At 45.8% G+C, this 25,103-nt stretch overlaps 1 protein-coding gene across 4 annotated transcripts in view; it reads right to left on the bottom strand.

Annotated features, from left to right (window-relative positions):
- LOC135240921 (interleukin-1 receptor accessory protein-like 1) overlaps positions 1-25,103 on the bottom strand; it is a 532,714-nt gene that overhangs the window by 149,114 nt on the left and 358,497 nt on the right. For all 4 annotated transcript variants that reach the window (XM_064310972.1, XM_064310971.1, XM_064310974.1 and 1 more), the window contains one exon: positions 20,863-21,142. In XM_064310972.1, coding sequence (XP_064167042.1) covers positions 20,863-21,142 — 280 coding nt within the window. The remainder of the gene's footprint in view (positions 1-20,862; positions 21,143-25,103) is intronic.

The raw sequence follows: 25,103 nt of genomic DNA, 5'->3' as shown, positions 1-25,103 counted from the left end.
AGGTGAGGGGGAGGTGTCACCCCTCCGCTCTCATTAAAACCTGTGATTTACATTTCTACAACTTTACACTTGGAAATCGAGAACTCGGCTGGAGTCCCACCTCGGCTAATTCACTTTGTGCTCCAGCACTTTCTCCTGCAGGCCCTCCTGCACTCATTAGAGGAATAATAATCCGCAAAAGAGGTTAAATCGGGCCGACCCAAGTGGAAGCTCCCTTCGCAAAAAAGGCAGAGCCAGTCGGTGTCGTCAGTCCGGGCCGAAAACAACCGACGCTTGTTTGTAATTAAACAGGGACCCTGAGCTGAATCACACGCCACTCCACACACCCTCTCTCTCTCTCTCCACAAGCCCCCCTCTCCATGCGCTTTGTTAAAATGTTACGGAACCGAAGCCTCTCCAAAAACGCTACGCAGAAATGACAGACTAGGCAGAATTAGGGGGGGGTAAATTAGGGGGGGGGGGGGGGTAAGCGAAACCGGTAAACAATCCACTCGACCGATGAAACGGTGCGCGCTCCTCTGCTTACGGTACGGGGGGGGGGGGGGGCTCATTGTCCTTTGGCTGTTAAAGGAGCCACGGCGAGGGCCCGCATTGTGTTTGCTCAGCCATTTACAGATGAGTGGGGATGATGTGGAAGAGATGAGCTCGGCTATTGCAAATTATCTCCCTCACACACACAAAAAAAAAAAAAAAAAAAACGGGAAGGGGGAGAAAATATGAATCGGGCGGTAACGCGGGGCGACGGCGGTTACCGCGGACGACGGCGAAGATTGATTAGGCCCTTTGTTTTCCGCACGTTATGCAGATACTGCGCAGGGCAGGCCCGCAGAAAATTACTTTCCCAGAATTGATGTTCCGCGACGGGCCAGAACCGCAAAAACATAAATAAATAAATAAATAATGGCGGAGGTGTGGTGGTGGAGTCACCGCTTTTTTTGGACGAGGTCACTGATGACAAGAGGCAACTTACGAGGGACGCGATGCTAAGTCCAGCCGATTTGGCAGTGCAAGCAGAGGAGCAACAAAAACGGTTCTGCTTCGCAGCGTACGGACCCTGTCCTCGGGGATAGCCTCCAGTACTGACAGCTAGCTGTCACAAACATCTTAAAGGGCGGGGCGGCGCTCGTGCTGTCAATCACCAGTGTGTGCCCCTCCCTCACTGCCCATAGCAAGGTACCGATTCTAATTAGTCACCACCATTGGTTATTCAGAAATAGTGTGCAATTCTGAATTTACACAGTGCTTCTCTTTGTTTGCCTCGGGACATTGCACAACTATTGAGAGAACACCCTTTTAATATTTCAGCGAGTACCCCTGTGACTTCGGTGAGACACCTACCAGAGCCCAAACACTGACTCTAAAATGAGCCAGAAGCCAAGGGATGGAATTCTACCAGAGCTTTCAGCCAATCAGCAGAGACTGACCCATACCCACCAAGCCCTCATAGCGCGTTACAGTCGGGTACCTCACAATATTTACAGTTCGCTACATTTCTGACGTGATCAGCGAGCGGATTGGATGATCTGGGACGAAACCGCAGTGGCGTTTCCGTGGGGATTCAGCGGGTTTTCGATAAGGAACGGCGAAGCTGAGCGGAGTTGGGCAGACCCGTCCCTTTGATCGCGGTATGCCACGGTTGCTAACGAGACCAGCCCCCCCCCCCAACCGAGGCCTACTCAGGACACGCCACCGAGGGGCCTCTACGGCTGGCGCTACGGTCACCCGCTGGCAGAGGGCATCAGGACCACAGATCCGCGCCCAGATCAAAGGCGATCTGAAGGTGCCAGTGATTATATCACAGCCAGGTGACTCTGTGAGGTAACAGGTGAGAGCCAATTACACAGACGCTTTGGACAGATCTCTAACACCGTGTCTGTGACCAGTAGCAGAAGCGGCTTTAGATAATACATTTAAAAAAAGCTACGGTGCAATATGCGCAAAGCAACACAGGAACTCTTTTTGTGTAAAAGTGTAAGTCTTTTTTTAACTAACAGGAAGTCACAACATACCCATCTCAGGATTGTAATCAACCATATCAACTATCTTGGCATGATGTTCTGTATGCCAGATATGAAAGCTAACTAATTTATAAAGGTTATAGGTTTCATTCATTCAGTGACATATAAAAATGCTGGGATTCTAATAACAGGTTAACTGGACAGCTGGTCACTTAAACCAAGTTTAATAGTTTAAAATAAATACTGCAGTGACAAAGCAAAAGGAGAGGCTCCAAATCTGTATTGCCTAAAGGTTTACAAAAATGCAATTTTAAGGATTTTTTAAAAAGTTGCAACAACCTTAATAATGCATACATTGACTAACAAAAAAACCCAGCAGTCAGCACTAAAGATCCCCCAGGGCTGAGTTTGAGAACTTCTGTCCTGCAATATCCTGCACATCTGTCGCTAACACTTTTTAAAGAGGCTGAATATCCCCAATCAAACAGGAAACATTTAAATCAGGCCACTTTTCCAAACAGCCTTCCTCACATTATTGCACGAGTTAAATATTCATTTGAGCAGAAATCATGGATAAACAATTTCCTTTAGTTTCGAGTGTAAAACTGCTCATTACGAAAAAAAAGACATGCATTAGGAATGATTCGACGTTAGTACAAGAGCACATTTTCATGATCAACTCCAAAAAAATCATGTTTGCGTTGGTGATTAGCACATACAGAGATAATGAACACGACACGTGAATTGATCCCTTTCGATTTCTACATCAACAACACAAAAACAACCGAATACATTTTCAGAAGGCATCTGGGTAAAAACTGTACTCAACGAATGCTAAATTTTAAACCATAAAATTTTATGTCTGAAATTACATGAGCAAAAATGAATGTTCGCACAGAAAGGAGGTCATTTCATAATGCTTATTGCCTGAAAATTGATTCCCCCGCGTGAATGCTGTCTGAGTAGCATTGTCAATGAGAATGTTTAGACGCCCTCTTGCAGAAGCTAATTTGCTCATTTAGGTTTCCCTTTCTGGCTCGCTAAGAATGCGCTCTGTGCTGGAGCCTTCCGAGAAGGGACAAATGGCAGTTTGTTTTTAAAGCGAAGGAATTCCGTTGCGTTTAAAAACAAACTGTCACATGGAAACGGAGTCAACTTAATTTTTATTGTATTAGCTTTATCTGACAGGGAGAATGCAATGAATAACATTTCCGCATTAACATTTCCATTTTTAGAGTTACCCAGGTAGGCTAATTTTCATCTGCAGACCTTGGGGCTACATGTTTTTGGACTGTGGGAGGAAACCGGAGTACACAGAGGAAACTCACGCAAACACAGGGGGGAAACTCCATGCAGTGAGTATGCGAGCAGGCCTGGACTCGAACCTGGAATCTACGTCTTGCAAGGCAACAGCGCTAAACCACCGTGCCATTCTCCCAAAATCACATGGATTTGTACAGGACAAACAGATTCTGGCTTAACGGCTTTTCAGCAGTCACATACAAACGTTAAAAAACGTTAGTTCAGAGGGTGAGATATCATTGTTTTCGCCCATCGCCAGGCACGTACTTTATTTGTAGGCCCTAGTCAAAATGTTTTTAATTGGATTTATGAGTCATAACATTTTAATGTGCAATTCGAGACCAACTTTATGGCGTGGTGGGGAAAAAAACTAATAAAAATCTACTTCTGTAGATAATACTTGGAAAAAAAACTATCTCTGCATTCATGAATTAAATTAGATGCATTTCAAATTTTAGAAAAACACAAACACATCTCTATAACTTTAGACTGATACAAACATTGTTTGCAATGTGAATAAAGTCCTGAGCAGGAGGGAGGGCATTGCACAGCCTATGCTGTGGAGTGCTGGCGCAGAACATTTTCACCTGGCTTCAACCAGCCAGCCAGTCAGGTGACAAATAAATAGAAGCTCGTTGCAGGCGCTCACAAAGTGGAATTTATGTAGCAATAGATTGTGGCATCTGTCGCCTCCCCAGGCATGAACTTACAGCCAGGAACTCACTGAAAAAATGAGGAAGTGCAATGAAAGAATAGAGAGTATAATTATATGAGTGTAGTGTTTGTGTGTGTGTGTGTGTGAGAGAGAGAGACAGTAGTGTGTGAGTGTGCATGTGTGTGTGAGAGAAAGAGTAGTGTGTGTGTGTGTGTGTGTAGTGTTGGTGTGTGTGCGTGTGTGTGAGAGAGACAGTAGTGTGTGAGTGTGCATGTGTGTGTGAGAGAAAGAGTAGTGTGTGTGTGTGTGTGTAGTGTTTCTGCGTGTGTGTGTGTGTGTAGTGTTTGTGCGTGTGCGTGTGTGTGTAGTGTTTGTGTGTGTATGTGCCTGTGTATGTGTGTGTAATTTGTTCCTGTTGCATTTTATGTCACACTTGTATCACCATCCAGTGCTTATATTGCACTTGTATTGTTATTTTGATGTTGCAGCTCATCATCAAGCCTCCTAGTTTGACTCATCATCATTTTCTGACCTAGCCTATGCTTACTGTGTTAACTGACTTAATGTGTTCGTGGCTGTGGACAACTGTTACATAATGAGCATTGTACCTTACGGACCTGTATTTTGTAGTTGAATTAATGACCTTCGATGTGCACTTATTGTACTTCGCTTTGAATAAAAGTGTCTGCCAAATAAATGCAATGTAATGTGTCCATGTGAGTGTGCGAGTGAAGAAACTTTGACTTGCTAGCTGACCCAAAGCCTAAGATGAAAGCTTGTTCCTTAATGTTCAGCTAATATTCAGGCCGATGTTAAGATATTCCTCCTTTTCAGATGAATTTTTCATGAGCCCTGAAATCTGGAGCATTACTAAAACCAGGAAGTGACAGACAAAGTTATACTGCAAAGGAAAAAAAAACAGCCAGCCAATCACATGCTTCATTATTCTGCATAAGGACACTCACCAATCACATGGTTCATTATTCTATGTGAGGATCAGAAAATATAGCCAATCCCACAGCTCGTTATGTTTCTTCAGATAGAGGGAGCAGCCAATCACAAAGAGGAGAATGAACACACAGCTTGCATAACATAAGCTGTGTGTAAACATAAGCCCATTTACACTAGTCTTGTCAAAACAGATTTATCTGATAATGAGAATCCTACCGCAGTGACGTCAGTGTAAAATAGAGCAGAAAAAACCGAATTATGGGAAGGTGGTGGTAAAACTGTGCGTGGAAAGTATGAAAAATGTGTGAGTAAACTGTGTGTTTGTGTGTGTGTGTGTGCACGCATGTGTGTGTGTGTGTGTGCGTGTGCATGTGAGAGAGTGAGAGAGAGCAAGAGAAAAAGAAAGACTGAATATATTAAATAACTTAAAAGTTGTACATGAAAAAAGTGAAATTACATTTGCATCTCTGTATAATTGCTTTGGTGCAAGTATAAAAGATAAGAGAGCTGGGAGAGCTTATTAAATCTAAAATGAGGACAAGTGAAAGATGAATTATAAATTACTACAAACTAACCAAGACACTCATAATTCATTTCATATATACAGAGAGAGGGAGAGACAGGGTGACAGAGACAGAAAGAGAGAGAGAGAGAGAGGCTTGTGATTTTTCAAATAATGTCCTGTTCTCAGGAAATTAAGTCAAAGTTCTTAATTGCCACAATATATATAGACCACTGCACACGCCACCATTAAAGCTTAAAAGAGAATCATAAAGTGGCTAAGAGAGTATGTGACCGAGCGTGTGCGCGTGTATTCCAGAAGCATTTCAATTATAACTGTGTATTACTAGAAAAAAAGTGTAACATTTTCCCAAACAAAACGCAATTCCTTTCTCTGTACAGACCAACAACAAATTCCCCCAAGAGTTCATTTCTATCAGAACAAGATGGCAAAACTCATCAATGGATTTATTCTAAATTTAAACAGCTTTTCTTTAAAAAAAAAAAAAAAAATGACACATTGCTTAGCATTCCAAAGACCATAGCGGCTCAGCAAATGAATATTAGATAAAGGCAGCAGGGCTGAATTATTCTCAAATTGATTTTTGGGTCAATTCATCTCACTCCCCTGATCAGAATGTCCTTTGATACTTGTGGAGTGATGGGACTTGTTCTCTAAAATGAGGGGGGGAAAATACACAATCTCACAGAATGATTCATGCGTCACTCTCCAACGTGAGAGCGGGGGGGGGGGGGGTGTTGATTATTTCTGAACTTTCTCAGTTTTATACATTTCCCAGCATGCCGATCTGCTCCCCCGAGCGTGAGGCGGGCTGTGTGTACCCGGCGGAACTTTCCGGATCAGCCGAGCCGTTTACTGTACTTATTAATCTTCCTCCGCAGTGCGCCACGCTCTGCCTCGTCATCACCATCCCCGCCCCCGCCCCCCCAGTAGCATAGACGCAGGCGACCAATGGGGGGGGTGTTCTAGTGAAGCACCGAGTGCTTTTAGATTCCGCCCGCCGATGCCCCCCCGCCTCCCCCAGTCCTCTCCAGATCCCTGTGAGACCCCCCCCCCCCCCTCCATCCATAAAGACAGTTGCCACAAGTATTCACACCTCTACTTTCAGTCCTTTGTTACCCTCCATTGTGCAAGGATTACACCACTGAATGGCCTTTAACTGTATATATGAGAACTGCGGACCTATTGAGGAGAAGGGGGGGGGGGGCGGTGGGATCTTCCTCCATAGAGAATCCAAACCAAACACTTTCACTGAGTTTTGAGTACGAAAAATATATATAAATGGACTGCATTTATATAGCGCTTTTATCCAAAGCGCTTTACAATTGATGCCTCTCATTCGCCAGAGCAGTTAGGGGTTAGGTGTCTTGCTCAAGGACACTTCGACATGCCCAGGGCGGGGTTTGAACCGGCAACCCTCCGACTGCCAGACAATCGGTCTTACCTCCTGAGCTATGTCGCCTATTATATATATATATAATAGTTGCCTCCACCACTAAGGGGCAGTATAGACAGGCATCGCGACTGGCGCGGTGGCCATGTAGGGAGATGGGAGAGGTTGGGCAGAGACCTGGCTGGCGTACGAAAGGTTTGCAGATCAATCGAAGGCCCCCCAGTATGGAAGTAACGAGGGTCCAAGCCAGGATGTGTGCTCATTTTTTATTCAGATGTGACTGAGCGAAGACTAAAGCTCAGACACATTGCACCTGAACGCAGGTAAAAAGTTGGGGGGGGGGGCTCCATGATTTAGTGGCGCAATACAAGCAGCTCATTATGGCCCAATGAACAATAATCAACTATCAGTGTGCCGCGGTACAGAAGGTCACAAAGCTTACAAGCTCGAACACTTTCAGACTAATGACCGCTGAACTTTGAGGCCTGGTAATACTAGGTTCCAACTAAAGGTCAGATCGGAAAGTAATTAGCCGACGAGTCTATTTTCAAGCATTCCGGAGGAAATGTCGTACAAAGCGAACCACTGAGTCGCAGCAGTGTGTGCGGGTGGCTGCAGTGAATCTCAAATTCAGCAGGTCAAAACCTTGAGTTCAGGGGTTAAGATAGAATGGAGGCACTCTACTCATAATACAGTGTTACATGGAAGCAAGCTCATAACTCGTTGTTATGTATAAACTTGTGTAAGCAAATTCAAAACGCAGTTACAGGGAAACAAACTCACATAACTCGCTGTTATGCAGAAACAAACTCATAACTTATTGTTAAACTCATAATTCAGTGTTACACAGAAACAAACTCATAACTCAACGTTACACGGAAACAAACTCATAACTTATTGTTACACTTAAATTAATAACTCACTGTTACACAAAAACAAACTCATAACCGATTATTACACAGAAACAAACTCATAATTCACAGTTACCCAGGAACAAATTCATGGTTACATGCTAAAAGTGATTCCATTTGCTACCTCAGTTTTCATATGGACTGCGCAAGGCTGTCTTCACTGTGTTACACTCTGATTTTATTTTTGTTGAAAACGTGTTAATCTGATCTCGTCTTGAACCCGGGCTTTCAGAAGCAGCTGGCTGAGTTAAGTCAACAGCAGTTAGGAACAGACATTTTGGGGCCAACTGCCAAACGGCAGAACAACATGAAGACTCAATGACTACAGATAGAGGGGAGGCCTGTTCTTTTCTGGTCTAACCTTCAAAATTAAAACACAACTGTTCAACACGAGAGAACAAATACACTGTAACTGCAGGGAAGGGAGGTAAGAGAGCACATTTTACTCACTAAACGGAACTCAAATTGGGGTCTCGAAACCATGAAATTTAAAACAGATCTTTTGTGGCCTGAATTTGATCAACATTTGCTCCTTAATTTCGACAGGGGCTCTTTTGAGACAATGGAGGTGATTGACCTCTTAGGGGTTACTCAGGGATGTTGGAGGTGGCTTATTCTTAGTTGTAAAATTTCTACAGATTCTGATGATTTTAAAAATTCATGTTTCTTTCTACTTTCATGCAAGTTACTTTAGGCATTTGACGAGGCATCAGCACCAGTGGGGTAGGTACGTAGAAACCACCATTCTCGAGTTGCGAGGGCAACGTGGCGGACCACAGTAAACCCAACCTCCACGTCATGCACACTGGTCAAGGTAGCTCGATGTTCAGACAAGCACTCTCGGCAGAATCCAATTCTAGAGGTAACCGAGGCTGGGATTTTCGAACCCATTGTAAATAACCACATACCCCCGCAGACATCACATAGTCAAGAAAACAGACAATAATAATCAGAAACCCATCTAATAGCGTGAAGAACCCACTCATCTAAGATAACCAAGACCCCTATTCAACATAAAAATACACACACAGAACCACAGAACATCACAAAATATCAGAGAACACAGCAACACAAATAACAGAGAACCCATAGTCATATACACAAGAACCCTACAGTCATTATAACAGAACCAGATACCAGCCCTACTATCACAAAATAACCACAGAACCCTACAGTCATTATACCACAGAACTCTACAGTCATCACAAATAACCACAGAACCCTACAGTCATTATACCAGAGAACCCTACGGTCACAATAAATAATCAGAACCCTACAGTCATCACAAATAACCAGAGAAACCCACAGTCGTAATACACAATAAGCAGAAGAGATCCCCAGAACCACCATAAATATCTGGAGAACCTCATAAGACGCAATAAATAATCGGAGATTAAAACATTGACATTTACGCTGGCAAGAGCCCTCGGCTTAAGGTGTAGACACAACTCGACGCCCGGCACCTGCCGCAGAGTGGCCGCGCACGTCCCGTTACGACATGACAATACTATCAGCGCCTCTCAGACACCCTTGACATTTTTTTCCTATTAATGGCGGCTGCATACGTTCCCGAGTCACAGACTTAACGCCTCTTTTTTGAGCCTGAATTAGCCGAGCGTGACCTTTACTTCATCTACCCAACAAACGAGTGGGCCAGGAGGACAAATCCACACCTGCGTGGGGGGGGATGACGATGTACAGTGACCGAGGAATCAACCCGGCCCGTGGTTGGCACAGCTGGGAATTTCCCAGAGGTCCCTGCGATTCGCATGAGTTAGGCTAGGTGTCGTCCAATGAGGCGGCAGCAGAAAACTGGTCACCCATGCAAAGGGGTGGGGCTTAAATCAAGCGTTTAGCCAGGATGGAGTAAGCAGCGCTGGATAAGTCAACTGTCCAGTCAACTGCTCCACTTAAGAGCACCGGTGGGTTTTATGGGATGTTAGCCGAACACATACAGCTGTTAAAATGTATTGGCAGTCAACTGGCAACCTGAAAGAGGCACAATTAAATCAAAAAACAATCTTCTAGACCATGAATCATCAGTTTATGCTCATTACACAACTGTGCGCCTAAATTTCAGCAACAATGTGGACTGTAACTGCCACTTTAAGTCCACCTTGCGGCAGAGTAGCAGGAGCAGGTCGAGAACCGCGGCCATCGCACCTGGACACCACCTTCCTCACCGCGGAACCTTCCGGACCCTCCAGAGAGGTGAGCAGGTTTCGACTCAGGCGAACACAGCTGGTCAAGTCTTCTCCCTCCGTAGGAGGGATAACTTGACACAGACCATTAAACACTCACCACTGTACAACCCAAACCTGCCACATCTCCAGAGACAGAGTACCTGTGCCGCGCGGGCAGCGCCAGCTCCGCACAGCCGCTCTCAAATGTCACTGGCACCGTATCTGAGAGATTAGCATAAGCACACATTTGTATGTATGAAACAAGGCATGCAATTCAACGTGCTGTGGGGCTGTTTTTGCTAAATGTTAAATATCGCTGCTGGAATATTGTTTGAGAGATGTAACACCATTTGAGCCATGCATAATCCACACAGCTATTATTTCCATAATTTCATGGTCTGTGAAAAGAGTAACAATTTTTCACAGAGCAGAGCTCGGATCTAAAAGCTGTGGATGGCCAAAGGGGGAGGAGTCAGACGGACGGTCACGCCATTAAACCTCTTTTTGTCATTAAACCTCTTTTGGGACCACCCGAGAACAGCTTGCCCGAGACAGAAGCTATCCCATGGTGCCTCGGTGCTTCCCCACAAGGCCAAAGGCTGCACTGGCACTTGCCGAAGAGTCGGGAAAAAAAACCGATTAAAAAAAATATTGTGACAATTTGATACACCGGCGGTGGGTCTCTGGTGTTTTCAGCACTGACATCGAAAATATACAAATTAACTTTTAAATAAATGGAAGGAGGAAAAAAAAAAAAACCCCTTTAGTTTACATCAAGCTTATTTTCTGCAGATGCTCAGTCCTCTTCCACGGGAAAACACCTGATCTGTCCAAGCTGCTGCAGTCAGCACATTGGCGCTATTAAAATATGCCATCGCGCTGAGCGAGGATGAGCAGGAATGACAAATGTTTTAATGAAGGCCACTGCAAAGACATTAACTGCGCAGACTGTGGAATCAAAACCTGGGCAACCGCGGGTCGTAGAGAGGTCAGGGGCTTTAGCAGCCAATCAGTGCCGCTGACCCTACACAGCAGCGATTAACTGAGCGCCCGCTGTGGCAGTTTGGGGGTGGGGGGGGGGGGTGGGGGGGGTTGGGGTTGAGGGGGGGTGCATGGCATTGTCTACGTACCTGCATCCCGACAGAAACGGCGAATAGGCCCGCTACTTCAGGTTAAGATGAATGGCTCTTCCCCTAACTAAGCACTTCATCATCTTCCTTTATAAGAGTAACGATCCCTAATGAGTTTAAGGAGCAGCCTGATTTCATCATTCAGAGTGGAGAGCGTTCACCGGCGCACGGTCCCAGCACAACGCCGTGCGCGGTGTGTGTGAGAGACAGAGAGAGAGAGAGGGAGAGAGAGAGAGAGAGGGAGAAACAGACAGAGAGAGAGAGAGAGAGAGAGAGAGAGGGAGGGAGGGAGAGAGCACATGATTGAGTGCATGTGGGTTTGCGTGTATTTGTGAGAGAGAGCACATGGACCCTTGTGTGTGTGATTGAGTGCGAGTGTGTGTGTGTGAATGCACACCTGTGTGTGAGAGAGACTGGAGGACTTTTATGCCAGTGTGCATTAGCGTACCTTAACCAGACAAAGACATTTTCATTGAAAATCTTTTGTTTAATTTGGGTCCCCATTACATACTGTACATCAGCAGCGACAGTTTCTAGGTCCCGACCTGACCTTACACAAAAGAACAAACTAAGCATCATTAAGTACCTTTTCTTGGCAAAGGTACAAATGTATTTCAGTTGGACAACTTGCGTGCTTGATAAGAGCAAAGCGTATCTACTTCACTGTGGCCGTGTTCTCTTACATCTAACGGAAAATAAGTACCGATTCCTAACATCTCCTGCCCGCGGTACTAATATCTAATATGTACCGCACATTCAATACAGATCTTGAGGAGAGGAATCAATGGCGTTCCCGTAACGAGTTGAGCGACGTGCCTGCCGGTGTTCTCGCCGAGCTTCTCCGAGGGGAAAAACGCGGTGCTCTCTTACCCTCGGTGCTGGGACAAGCAGCGATCGTTTAAGCCCTGTTAGCGTACGCTACGTAGCGCGCGGGCCCTTCATACAGAGCTTTCTGAATCTCTCACCACCGGCAGCTAAATTGCTCTCGAGCACCCGTTTCACGTCCCGGAAAAAGTCACGAGCGCGGCGTCTAAGCCGACGTTTCCGCACCGCGGATCACGGATGAAAGCGCTACCGACGTTAGCGGCATGAAGGACTGCCTGTTCTCCTGACGACGACGACGCTACCGTCAGGTCACGATCGTTCGGAAGTAATTTGACAGCTCCTGGTCTCTCGCCTGATTGGCCCGGGGGGCCAGGAGGCAAACAAACAGATTTTCTGAACAGCAAAAAAAAAAAAAAAAAAAAAATCAGGGCCTTTCTCAATGGAGGTCAAATCATCGGCTGATCCCAGCATTAATATTTAAAGCTACATTGTTTTTTCTTTTTACAAACAATTCAGTTCAGTTGCTTCTTGTGTAAATGTGGTAAAAAAAAAGTATAATAACCAAAGGGAAGATCTCCATCAACAACACTCACTAACCTGTCACTATTTAATACCCTGGGTAAATTAAGGTTAAAATTTAACAGGAAGCATTTTATCTAATGTTGTCAAACAGCATACACAGGCCCTTAAACAAGCTATTAAATAAATATGATGCAATAATATACATCCAAAACAATGATATGAAACAGAGAAGGGAGAACGGATGGGAGAACATACAAACTAAGACAGACGGACGGACGAAATCAGAAGGACAGACGGGCTCGGAAGGAGACGCCTTCAGCAGAACTTTAAGACTGTGCTAAACTCTGAGGAACCTGCACTGGCTAAATTCTGCAGAGCAGGAAAGAGCCATCGCAACAACCTTAGAAGAAGGGTGACTGCAAAAAGGGATTTAGCTGGCACAGCTCGGTGGGATGAAAGTTGGGTTGAGGGGTGGTGGTGGGGGGGGGGGGGGGGGGATGGTGATGGAAGTGAGTAATTCTCCACCCCTCGGCAGACTGTAATCCTCCAGCTCCTAAAAGGAGAACCCCCCCCCCCCATTCCACCCCTTTTGTCTACTCTATTGTACGGGCAGCCTAATCCAAATTCAGCATTAACAGAAGCAGCCTCCTTGTACTTTTAAAGTGAAGGGTGGGGAAAGCTGCAGCTGGGTCTTCCATAGCGGGGGCTGGTGGGGGGGGGGGGGGGGGGGGGGGGTGTAGCCTCGAGATACAGTAAGCGCTGCATCATACCGCCAGGCCCGATAATGGCATCACAATGGCAGGGCCGGACGTTCATTACATTACATTTCTGCTAATGAATATATTGGTCTGGTGGAACGCCCAGGTAAACATCCCGCCACTTTAATATGTCCTGCGTCGGCCATTTTGTCCTCGTCAAGGGCCCAAAAATACTGGTTTAATATCCCACTCAGAGATCCGCCATTACTGCCTGAAAGCACCACGCCTGCGTCCTTAAGACACACCAGACCTGCTTGTCTGGAGGAGCTCAATTGGTCATCCCTGCTGGGTCACAACGTGAGTCCACCCCTGCTGGGTCACAACGTGAGTCCATCCCTGCTGGGTCACAACGTGAGTCCACCCCTGTTGGGTCACAACGTGAGTCCACCCCTGCTGGGTCACAATGTCGGCCCATGCCTGCTGGGTCACAACGTGAGTCCACCCCTGTTGGGCCACAACATGAGCCCATCCCTGCTGGGTCACAACATGAGCCGATCCCTGCTGGGTCACAATGTCGGCCCATCCCTGCTGGGTCACAACATGAGCCCATCCCTGCTGGGTCACAATGTTGGCCCATCCTTGCTGGGTCACAAATTATCTGCATGTTCGGAGGCCTCCTGGAAGAGGGTGTGTCCACGGCGTTACCCTGATGATGCTCATGGCTTCTTCGATAACTTCTTGCAACTCAGTGACATCATTTAAGGACCGAACACTAAAAGGAAACATCTAAAAAATGAAATGAGTGCTTTATTGAAATGGACAAAAGCTTCTTCAGGTGGTTAAGCTAATCATTCCAATCCAACAAGCCTTTTTTGTTCAGTATTAAAAGCTGCAGGTTGTAATAAAGCGGACTAATGAAGCGTTTACGGAAGGAGGTACCTAACACAAAAGGTTAATAAGTTATTACCATATAATTACGTGCAAATTTCTTTGAAAAAACCTGGCTCGGTGCATTTTATGTTTTAAAGTGCAAGGCAAGGCATCAATAATGCAGTTTGACAAGCGAGTGCAAGCTCACTGGCGTGATATCAGCGCACACAAGGCTGTTCTGAGAGAAACAGACCCAACGCGGGGAAAATAACGTCTTTCACACCCGGGATCAGACTTCCGTTTTTTTTTTTTTTTTACAAAATTTCCATTTCTGCCACAGACCCTTCTGAGCAATCAGGGCTATAGTCCGTACAACTGCTGCGCAAGATACGCAATTACTTTAAAAGGGCTTTTGCTGAACTTTGCATATCTGAAGCCGTTTCAAGCAATGGTATTATTTTTTTATTTTTTTTATTATGTGAGCTGAAAATAAAGGAATGAACCTGTTTGAAGGCCCCTCACATATAAAAACACCCCAGATAAAATCCCGCAATTTCTGAAACTCTTCCATGGCAACCCTTCATGAAAGAAAGCCAGAACAGCTTTGTTGTGATTTTTGAAGTTCAGAATTGTGCCTGCAGGGGGCAGTGTGCAAAAATAAGTGAATCTACTTGAAACCAGCTGATATTTTTTGCTCTCACAATCAATGGCCAGTATTATGCATATAATCGCATTTATTATTATAAATATTGCACATATTACATGTATGAATATTATTTGTATAATAGTGTATGTTCACAACATGCTCACACACACATCACCTATGTTTATTCACATACAGTATGTACATACATGCACACACACACAGACACACACACACACAATGCACATGTGGTTAAAGTGTTGATTCTAAGCTTATTAAAGGGAATTTTTATATATTTCGGTTCCACCCTGTAGAAATTGCAGCACTTTTCATAATCCCCAGCATAATGTTTGGGACAAATGGCTTCACGTGTATTTCTGATTATTCACGTGTTAAATTACTTTCTTAATGTAGTTATAAGAACGTTTTCAGTATCTAGTCCTGGTTCTATGCTAGTGATAACCAACCATGTTCCTGGTGATCTACCAACCTGTAGGTTTATATTTCAACTGTAATTTGGTAATGTATGCCTGACTCTACTAATTAGCAGCTCAACAAGATCTCCAGCTGTTGAATGAGGTATGCTTTGTCAGGGTTGGAGTGAAAACCTACAGGATGGTTACATCTCCATGAACAGAGTTGGATAACACTGTTCTAGGCTTTTGATCGCCTGTAGAGTCTGTTATTGGTGTTTGTTTACATGAGGATCAGAGTTGTGCCAATGAAAGTCAAGAAAGTGATTATGAGTCTGAGAAATAAGATATAAACAGTCAGAGACATAGGCCGAACATTTGGCTTCCCAAAATCGACCGTTTGGAACATCATTAAGAAGAAAGAGAGCACTGGTGAGCTCAGTAATCACAAAGGGCCTGGGGTAGGCTAAGGAAGACCTCTAACAGTTGATGACCAAAGAATTCTCAGCATAATGAAGAAAAACCCCCAAACCCCTAATCAACACATCAGAAACACACTTCAGCAGGCAGGTGTGGATGCGTCTGTGACTACAGCCCACAGGAGACTTCATGAACAGAACTACAGGGGCTACTTGACAAGATGCAAACCATTGGTTTTCCCGCAAAAACAGGATGGCCAGGTTACAGCTTGCTAAGAAGTGCCTAAAAGAGCCTACAGAGAGCACAGGGCGATGTATAAAAAGTTGTGTTGTGATTTATGTATGGTAAAACCAAAGTGTATAAAAACACCCTTAAATAGAAGCGGAGAATGTGCACTTTAACCACACATGAATTGTTTGATTATACGTCAAAAACTGTGGAGTACAGAGCCAAATAAAATTAAAAAATATCTGTGTCCCAGATATTGTGGAACTCACTGTATACCATATATACTATTATTATATAATATATTATTATGTGTTACATATATGTATCCTACGTGTTATCATGTACATAGATTAAAAGCTCATACAGATCCTATATATGATCTGCTCTGTGAGGAGCAGCCCAGAACAATGGCACTGTTCACAATAACATTACAGGATCTTGGTTTCCAATGTAATTTAAAAATAGACCGTAAAGCAAATGTATAATACATCACACCTGACCAATCTTCCAGATCCATGTCGCATATTTGGATGGGTTGATGCACACATGGCCGCTCAACAGCAGATGTGCATTTGATGACTTTCAAAGCCCATTGTACCGTATTCTAGTGGATCAGATCATAATTGGGTTATTGTGCAACTGGCATGGAGCATTGTGTGTCAGTGCCAACCTGTGCGTGGGCCAAAGGCGAGTAGCCCAAGCGCTGGAAATGTGAAGACTGAAGATGGAGAAAGAGAGAAGAAACTGAACCTTGTAAGATGGTGGCCCTAAGTAAAACAGGAAAGTAAGAACAGGCAACCATTGCAGGTTCACCAAGAAAAAGGTTCACCAAGAAAAAGAAAAGAATGGGCCACCATTTTACGAGGTTCACCAAGAAAAAGAAAAGAATGGGCCACCATTTTACGAGGTTCACCAATGAAAAAGAGAACAGCCCACCATTTTACGAGGTTCACCAAGAAAAAGAAAAGAACGGGCCACCATTTTACGAGGTTCACCAAGAAAAGGAAAAGAAAGGGCCACCATTTTACGAGGTTCAACAAGAAAAAGAGAAGAAAGGGCCAACACTTAATGAGGTTCAATGAGAAAAAGAGAACGAGCAACCATTTTACAGGGTTCACTAAGAAAAAGAGAAGAAAGGGCCACCATTTTACAGGGTTCACTAAGAAAAAGAGAAGAAAGAGCCACCATTTTACGAGGTTCAAAAGAACCACTGTCCCAATGCAGGCTGGGCTCTGCAAACAGGCTTAGCTTAACCCGTTAAACACCACTGATCACAGACAGCAGAGACGGCATTAGCACTGCGCTGGAGAACGATAGCCACCACAGGGAAAAAAGAATGCAGCGATCAAACAGAGATCAGTAGCAATCACGTGCGTGCAAACAAACTCAGAGACTTCACATCGCTCGTAAACCTAGCCCACTCGTAAAGCACACTGCAGTCCCGTGTCCCCTGTCGCAGTGTGGACTAGTGCGCATCTGCCTGTGAGGTGGCTTTGAGTGATTCCTTATGTTCCCCCTGCTCATCTGCGCTATTTATCTTTTAACGCGATCATGTCCGGTCAATAATTTTTTTAACAGAAAAGCCCTTTTGCTTTCCAAACGGCCTGACGTCTTTATACGAGGAGGAGGAGGAGCCGAGCCAGGTTTGGGGTTCTTTTTTTTTGTTGTCGTAGCGCCGAGGGGAGGGGAATTATTCGTCAGGAGGCTGCAGTAGAGTAAGCACTGGCCATAATGAGGCTAAACAGCTGTGACAAATAAAAGCCACACACTCGTGCAAATAGAATCAGGCCCCATTATGCAGCTGTGAGGGGGCCGGGCGACTGCGCCCCTCCAGGTCACATGACCGGAGCCCGAAAGAGCACAGCCGGGGCGTGCGGCCATTTCTCCCCTTCCCATAAACTGCGGTCAAGTCACAGTGCAGCAGTCACAGTGCAGCAGAACAGTGCAGTAGTCATAGTGCAGCAGAACAGTGCAGTAGTCACAGTGCAGTAGAACAGTGCAGTAGTCACAGTGCAGTAGAACTGTGCAGTAGTCACAGTGCAGTAGAACAGTGCAGTAGTCACAGTGCAGTAGAACAGTGCAGTAGTCACAGTGCAGCAGAACTGTGCAGTAGTCACAGTGCAGTAGAACAGAACAGCAGTCACAGTGCAGTCACAGTGCAGCAGAACAGTGCAGTCACAGTGCAGAAGATCAGTGCAGTAGTCACAGTGCAGAAGATCAGTGCAGCAGTCACAGTGCAGAAGATCAGTGCAGTAGTCACAGTGCAGAAGATCAGTGCAGCAGTCACAGTGCAGCAGAACAGTGCAGTAGAACACTGCAGTCACCATATCGCCATAGAAATGCAGTCACAGTACAGTGGTCATAGTGCAGCAGTCACAGTGCAGCAGTCACAGTGCAGTAGTCACAGTGCAGCAGTCACAGTGCAGCAGTCACAATGCAGCAGTCACAGTGCAGCAGTCACAGTGCAGCAGTCACAGTGCAGTAGTCACAGTGCAGCAGTCACAGTGCAGCAGTCACAGTGCAGCAGACACATTGCAGTAGTCACAGTGCAGTAGAACAGTGCAGCAGTCACAGTGCAGTAGAACAGTGCAGTCACAGTGTACACACAGGACCAAAGCCTTATTTAGGCCATCCCTGAATGTTAAGCCCTGGTTTGTGGGAGTGGTCTGAAGACAACATCTTCCCATTGCTCAGGACGGGAAAGGGCCGACGGACCCTGTGGCAAATGACCCGAAAGCGAGCCGCCCATAAGCACGGGTACGGGACACGCGTGTCGGTTACAGGAGGCGACCGAAAACACGACAGATGAGGAACCCGCTCCCACGCTGGCTTCGAGCGCGAACCGTAACCGTCCTGCGCTGAGGAGTCTCTTCTTTCCCATCAAAGATAAAAAAAAACCTGATTGCAGTGAAGAGCTCTCTCCCCCTGAGCCCCACAGGGACGCACGCGCCCACTCTGTCAGATCAGGCTGACAGGCAGCAGGCCTCCGGGCGGAAGAAACACACAAACCCGCGCAAAAACCCCAGCGAGAGCCCAGGTGAGCCCAGGTGAGCACATATGAAAGCCATCTGTCAGCTGCCCAATCATGCCCAAACGGAACGCTGCGAGACAGCCTTTTCGCACTCTCTCTCTTCTCCCCGCACCCGAAAATGGCTCCCGATCCACGAGCTTCCCGCTGCATTACTCAGCGCTCTGCACAGCAGGTGAAGGAGAAAGAATGCAGCCCCGGATGCCATTGCACTTTTTCACAAACACTTATTCCGGACATTACAGATGGATGCCGGCCACAGCAGTGGCTAACTGTAAGCGGCGGCAGTGGCTAACTGCAAGCGGCAGCAGTGGCTAACTGTAAGCGGCAGCAGTGGCTAACTGTAAGCAGCAGCAGTGGCTAACTGCAATCGGCAGCAGTGGCTAACTGTAAGCGGCAGCAGTGGCTAACTAAGCGGCAGCAGTGGCTAACTGTAAACGGCAGCAGTGGCTAACTGTAAGCAGCAGCAGTGGCTAACTGTAAGCGGCAGCAGTGGCTAACTGTGAGTGGCAGCAGTGGCTAACTGCAATCGGCAGCAGTGACTAACTGTAAACGGCAGCAGTGGCTAACTGTAAACAGCAGCAGTGGCTAACTGCAATCGGCAGCAGTGGCTAACTGTAAACGGCAGCAGTGGCTAACTGCAAGCGGCGGCAGTGGCTAACTGTAAGCGGCGATGTTGTCTTCAGTGGCTAACTGTAAGCGGCAGCAGTGGCTAACTGTAAGCGGCAGCAGTGGCTAACTGTAAACGGCAGCAGTGGCTAACTGTAAGCGGCGGCAGTGGCTAACTGTAAGCGGCGGCAGTGGCTAACTGTAAGCGGCGGCAGTGGCTAACTGTAAGCGGCAGCAGTGGCTAACTGTAACGGCAGCAGTGGCTAACTGTAAGCGGCGGCAGTGGCTAACTGTAAGCGGCGGCAGTGGCTAACTGTAAGTGGCAGCAGTGGCTAACTGCAAGCGGCAGCAGTGGCTAACTGTAAGCGGGAGCAGTGGCTAACTGCAAGCGGCAGCAGTGGCTAACTGCAAGCGGCAGCAGTGGCTAACTGCAAGCGGCAGCAGTGGCTAACTGTAAGCGGCAGCAGTGGCTAACTGCAAGCGGCAGCAGTGGCTAACTGTAAGCTATAACACTTACTGCACCTCCACACAGATGTGTAAAGAATGGAGTCTGTCACCCCTTGAATAGAGGGGAACCTGAGTTTGTTTTAGAGCAGAGCATCATTTCTCCAGCCAAATGCAAAGCCTTGTGGGAAATATTTGAACTCCTCAGATTTGCTGCTAACTTATAAGCATAGATGGGTTGAATAGCCTGTCATAATACATTCACCGTGTTCTAAAGCAAAACCACAAGCAGGCAAGAAAAATACATTTAAAATATGATGAAAAGGAAGGATGGATGGATAAAAAAAATAAATTAATAAATAAATGAAATAAATAATCCTATATGGCGTAAACACGAACACAAAAAAAGGGTAAAGGCGGTAGGGGGCGGGGCTATCAGCAGGGGGTCCTTCCAGTCCAACAGGCCTCTCGCACACTGCTAATGGGGAGCACGGCAGGAGAATTATGAGCCTGCCAACGTGCCTTAATACAGTATCGTTCCCAGGGGAGGGATTTCAAAAAAAAAAAAAAAAAAAATCTCTTGCATGTTAAGACTTCTCTGCACCCCCCATTTTTTTCCACAGGAGGTCTGAGGACTCACTGAGAGGGAGCGGAGCGGGCCTAAACCGGCGTGATTTATGTGCTCCGAGTAGCCGGTAACTCTGAGTAACCGGTAACTCCCCCCTCTCCGCTGCCGCTCTGCTGGGAAATTCGAACGGAGCGGCACAGGGCGAAGCTTCTCGCTGCGTCCGTCATCAGCTAAACAGCGTCCGCCATCAGCTAAACAGCGTCCGTCTGTTAGCGTTTTTTTTTTAGCCTTGAGCTCGTTTGCAGAAAGTGTACCAGCACAAGTTCTCATCGTCATCAGCTAAGCCCGTTTGTATTGCTTAGCCGTGCAGAAGTCACAGCACAATTCTCACTGCGTCCGTCATCAGCTAAAAAGCTCAGTTTGTTAGCGTTTTTTAGCCTTGATCCCGTTTGCAGAAGTGAGCCAAACCCACCGCACAACGCCTGCAGTATGCAACCAATAATCTTGCTATAACACGCGCATCTGCAGTCAAAATCCCCCCCCCCCATGCAAACCACCTCGCGAAAACAATCCCCAAACGAGTCTTACCTGAGCACGCAGGAGTAGAGGCCGATGTCCTGCAGTTCCGCCGGTCGAAACCAGATGGCGTCCTCCTCTTTGCTCATCCGGACGCCGTCGAACGAGATGGGCTCCTCGAAGTCCCCGTGCCCCGAGCTCCTGTACCACATCAGGCTCAGTCCCGCGCTCTGGGCGTGCGTGTAGTTCGCCCGGATGTATCCGTAAAACAGCGCGCACTTAATCCGCACCGGCTCCCCGACAAGCACTTTGTATTTCAAGTAGTCCACCGACCAATCCGTGCAGCCGTCCACTGCGGGGGGGCAAAAACACAAACAAAAATAAATTAATAAATTGGGGAAAGACATAATGGAAGACATATTAAGATGCAAACCAGATGAGCCCGGTAGTTTATTAAGAGTTTGTGTGGGCCACCGCATAACGGCCTCCGACGAGTTAAAAATGGTAAAACGTGCGTTCTCTGCGCAGGCTCGTCCTTCAAGGTAACCGCGTTGCCGTGGAAACGTCACTCGCAGCAGATAGCAGTTCGCTAATTGCGCTTGACAGGCTATATGCCATAATTAACATCAGCCAATAGTCCGTGCCAATTGTTCTTACTTGATTTATTTGTTTATCTATTTTATAAGAACTCATTAGGGGGATAAGGAAACAGCAGAGAGTCATTAAGGAGTACATGACTCATTTTATGTGGCTGAGCCACTTGAATGTGGCACTGTTACAAAAGCACACTGGAAGAGAGGAGATTCATTGGGCCCAGATATCGAGTACCCTCTCTCCTTGCACCTAGTGACGGAGAAAATACATCACACAGAGATATTACACAACCGAATGATCGAGCGCCTTCCTTCAAATCGAAAAAGGCAACACATCTCTGAAGGTGCTTCCTGCCCCTTGATTTAAAGTTTAGGGACTATTTAAAACGCATTTTGGGTCCGAGTTTACATTAATAACTGCAGTCACTCTGTTAAATGGCCAGAATGTAAGCAACTTGTCTGCTAATTCAGCCGCACTATTTTCTCCACAGTCATGGAGACTCTACACATTTTAACAGAGAAGTCCACAATTCACCAGGGCCAAGTCCTTGAGTGTGAATGTGAAAAAGCGATTTATAAAGGGAAACACTTATTTAGTCAGCCTAACAGCTCCTACACAGGGAGTAAGAATGATCAGATATATATATAGCGTAAAATAATATAGTCACCGGTGTGATCCCAGGGAGACAGGGCTATCTATGTTTCTTTAATGCTAGGTTCAGTGCTAATCTTACAACTCCTGAACCCAAACAGGCCATCTGGGATAGCACACTACTGAACCTGCATTAATACGCAGCGCAGAACAGCCTACAGCTCAGTGTTTACTGGTCGGATGCGTCCCAGCCAAAGCCCAATCTGCACATTAGCACCAGCCACGAGATAGCAAGCCACCTCGTCAGCCTGTCAGACAGGACCATGTGACCCAATTACAGAAGACCACGTGACCCAGTCAGACAAAACCATGTGACTCAAGTTTGTCTTGGCTACAGATTGCATAAGGCTCTGGGGATAGTGTTATAAGGCCAAGCGGAGGTTTTGGAAAAGCAGCTTCATGTACATAAAAACTCTCTCTCTCCCTCTCTCACTTTCACTCCCACTCCCACACACACACACACACACAATGCACTTTACCGCAAGATGCCACCTCAGTCGCAAAATTAATAGGCTACAGCACTGTTTGAGAAAATGCAAATGAAAAAATACACCCAAAAGTCACATATGTAGAACCAGAACAGCCCCCACAAGACACGCAAACATAGTTCTTTACACGTTTAGCCTATCGGTATACATTCCACTGTTTTCTTGTGCCTTTCGTTCTCCAAAACCTTAAAAGTATACGCTGACTGTAAAGGTTTAATAATAGCGAGAAAAACAACCCTTTGCCCAGCTGTGGAGAGTGCGGAACATGGTGTCTGAAGCAAGCCCACACACACAACTTTTTAAATGCCAGCTAGAATAATGCTGGGGGAAAATATATATATATATATATATATGGCAGAACACAGAACAGGCCAAAGGCCAAACAAACAAAAAAGTTTTATGACATAAATTTACAAGTAAAAACTTGCATGAGCACCATCCATACATCCATCCATCATCTATACCTGCTTATCCTGAGCAGGGTTGCAGGGGGTGCTGGAGCTCAACCCAGCATGCACTGGGCGAGAAGCAGGAATAGCACCATGTAAAAAAGAAAAGAAAAAAACAAAAAACAAAAAACACCTTGGATTAATAAAGTTATTGATTTTAAATCAGCTTGAGCCTTCCTGTCTTCTCGATTTTCACAGGGAACCGTGCGCCGCTTTGATCTGTTGGTTGGATGCTGTGATCTTTGCTGCTGGCTTCCCCGATAATGAAGGATTTTATGCAGTATTTTCCCTCATTCCACGCGCGCATCACAAACGAATCGACTTTCCACAGGGCCCTCCGGAATTATTGGCACCCTCAATTAATATGAGTTTAAAAAAAAAAAAAAAAATGCTGGATAACATTCGCTTAATTGTTTATCCAATGTTTTCTATGCTCAGCAAATATGAGAAAATAATATAGTGCTATTGTGTGACACCATTGCTCAGAGAGGGGGAACAAAAAAAATCTTTAAAACAAAGTTATTTTTATTCTGAAAAAGACCAATTGTGCCACAATTATTGACAACCTTACATTTAGTACTTTGGGCATATCCCTATGCCAAGATAATGGCACCAAGTCATCTCTTAGAATGCTGATGTATACAAGGCTTGTATACATCTGAGGCCATTCTTCAAGTCATGTGGGCGGCAGTGTAGTATAATGGGTAAGGAGCTGGTCTTGTAACCCAAAGGTCACAGGTAGGACGCACTGCCGTCGTACTCTTGAGCAAGGTACTTAACCTGAATTGCTTCAGTATCTATCCAGCTGTGTAAATGGATGCAATGTAAAATGCTCAGTAAAAAGTTGTGTAAGTCGCTCTGGACGAGAGCGTCTGCTAAAAGCCTGTAATGTATTGTAATCTCACCAGATCTGTGACCTTAGTCCTCGCCTGTGGACTCTCCTATTCAGCTCACCCCACAGGTTTTCAACGGGGGTTCAATTTAGCCGAATGGGATGGCCATTGCAAAAGCTCGATTCTGCGGTCAGTTACGGTTAACCCACGTTTGTGTGGATTTGGTGGTGTCTTCTGGATCACAGCCCTGCTGGAAGATCCAACCACAATCCAGATTTAGCCTCCGGGCAGAGGCGGCCAGATTTTGATTTAAAATCTCCTGGTATTTGATGGAGTCCATGATGCCATGTAGCATAAGGAGGCTCCCAGGGCCTTGGGAAGTACAACAACCCCATTTCGCCACAGATCCACCACCATACGTCATAGTGGGGGATTCCTTTCTTCGGTGCATAACATTCCTCTTCTAGCACCAAATCCGTCTCTGCTGTGTGTTGCCAATCACTCTATTTTTGACCAAAAAAAAAACAATAACTGACTATAAAAACCCAGTTCCAATCAAAGTTCCAGTGATGTTTAGGAAGCTCGAAGCACTTATGTATGTGGTTTGATGACAGCAGAGGCTCCCTTCGGGCAAACATTCAAAATAGCTTGTTGGCATGGAGCTTATGTCTAACTGCAGTTTTTGGGGACTTGGTGGCCCCAGTATGCAACCAAATTATGCTATTCTTCAAAACTGTGATCCGTGGAGAAACTTTTGTCTCACAAACCATCCTCCTCATTGTGCAAGGGGGCAAAATACACTCGTGTGCTCTTCTAGGTTCACCAGTTGCTTGAAAATTCTTATTGCCATAGTAGAGGTTGGTATTTTCAAACGTTTAGCTGGGTTTTAATAGCCTTTAATGCCAGATTTATGAAAGTCAACAACCAGTGTCTCATTTCATTCGTGCATTCTCTGATCTTCCCCATGTTGCCGGGTGACTAAGGGGGTTTGGCGCGCATGTCACCTCAATGTTTACACCCCAGTTGAACAGGAAGACATGGATGACCGCTTAAAAAATTGAAAATATGAATGGGAATGTAGGCCAATTTAATTCAGTTCATAGGAATTGTTGGGGGTGCCAATAATTGACACGCATTTCCGAGAAAAAAAGTTTTATAGAGCGGAAACGCGGGTGGGGGCTAAGAGTTGTTTAGACGCAGATTCCCAGGTTGAAGATTTTAATCAAAGCAATAACCACACTATTACGCAACTGAGAATCCAGGGACCCTCCCGGATTATGAAAAATTATGATAAATTT

Source organism: Anguilla rostrata, chromosome 15 (assembly GCF_018555375.3).
Source record: "Anguilla rostrata isolate EN2019 chromosome 15, ASM1855537v3, whole genome shotgun sequence".
NCBI classification, from domain to species: Eukaryota; Metazoa; Chordata; class Actinopteri; order Anguilliformes; family Anguillidae; genus Anguilla; species Anguilla rostrata.
Note: the sequence above shows the minus strand (reverse complement) of the source record. Positions and strands in the feature narration are given on the sequence as shown.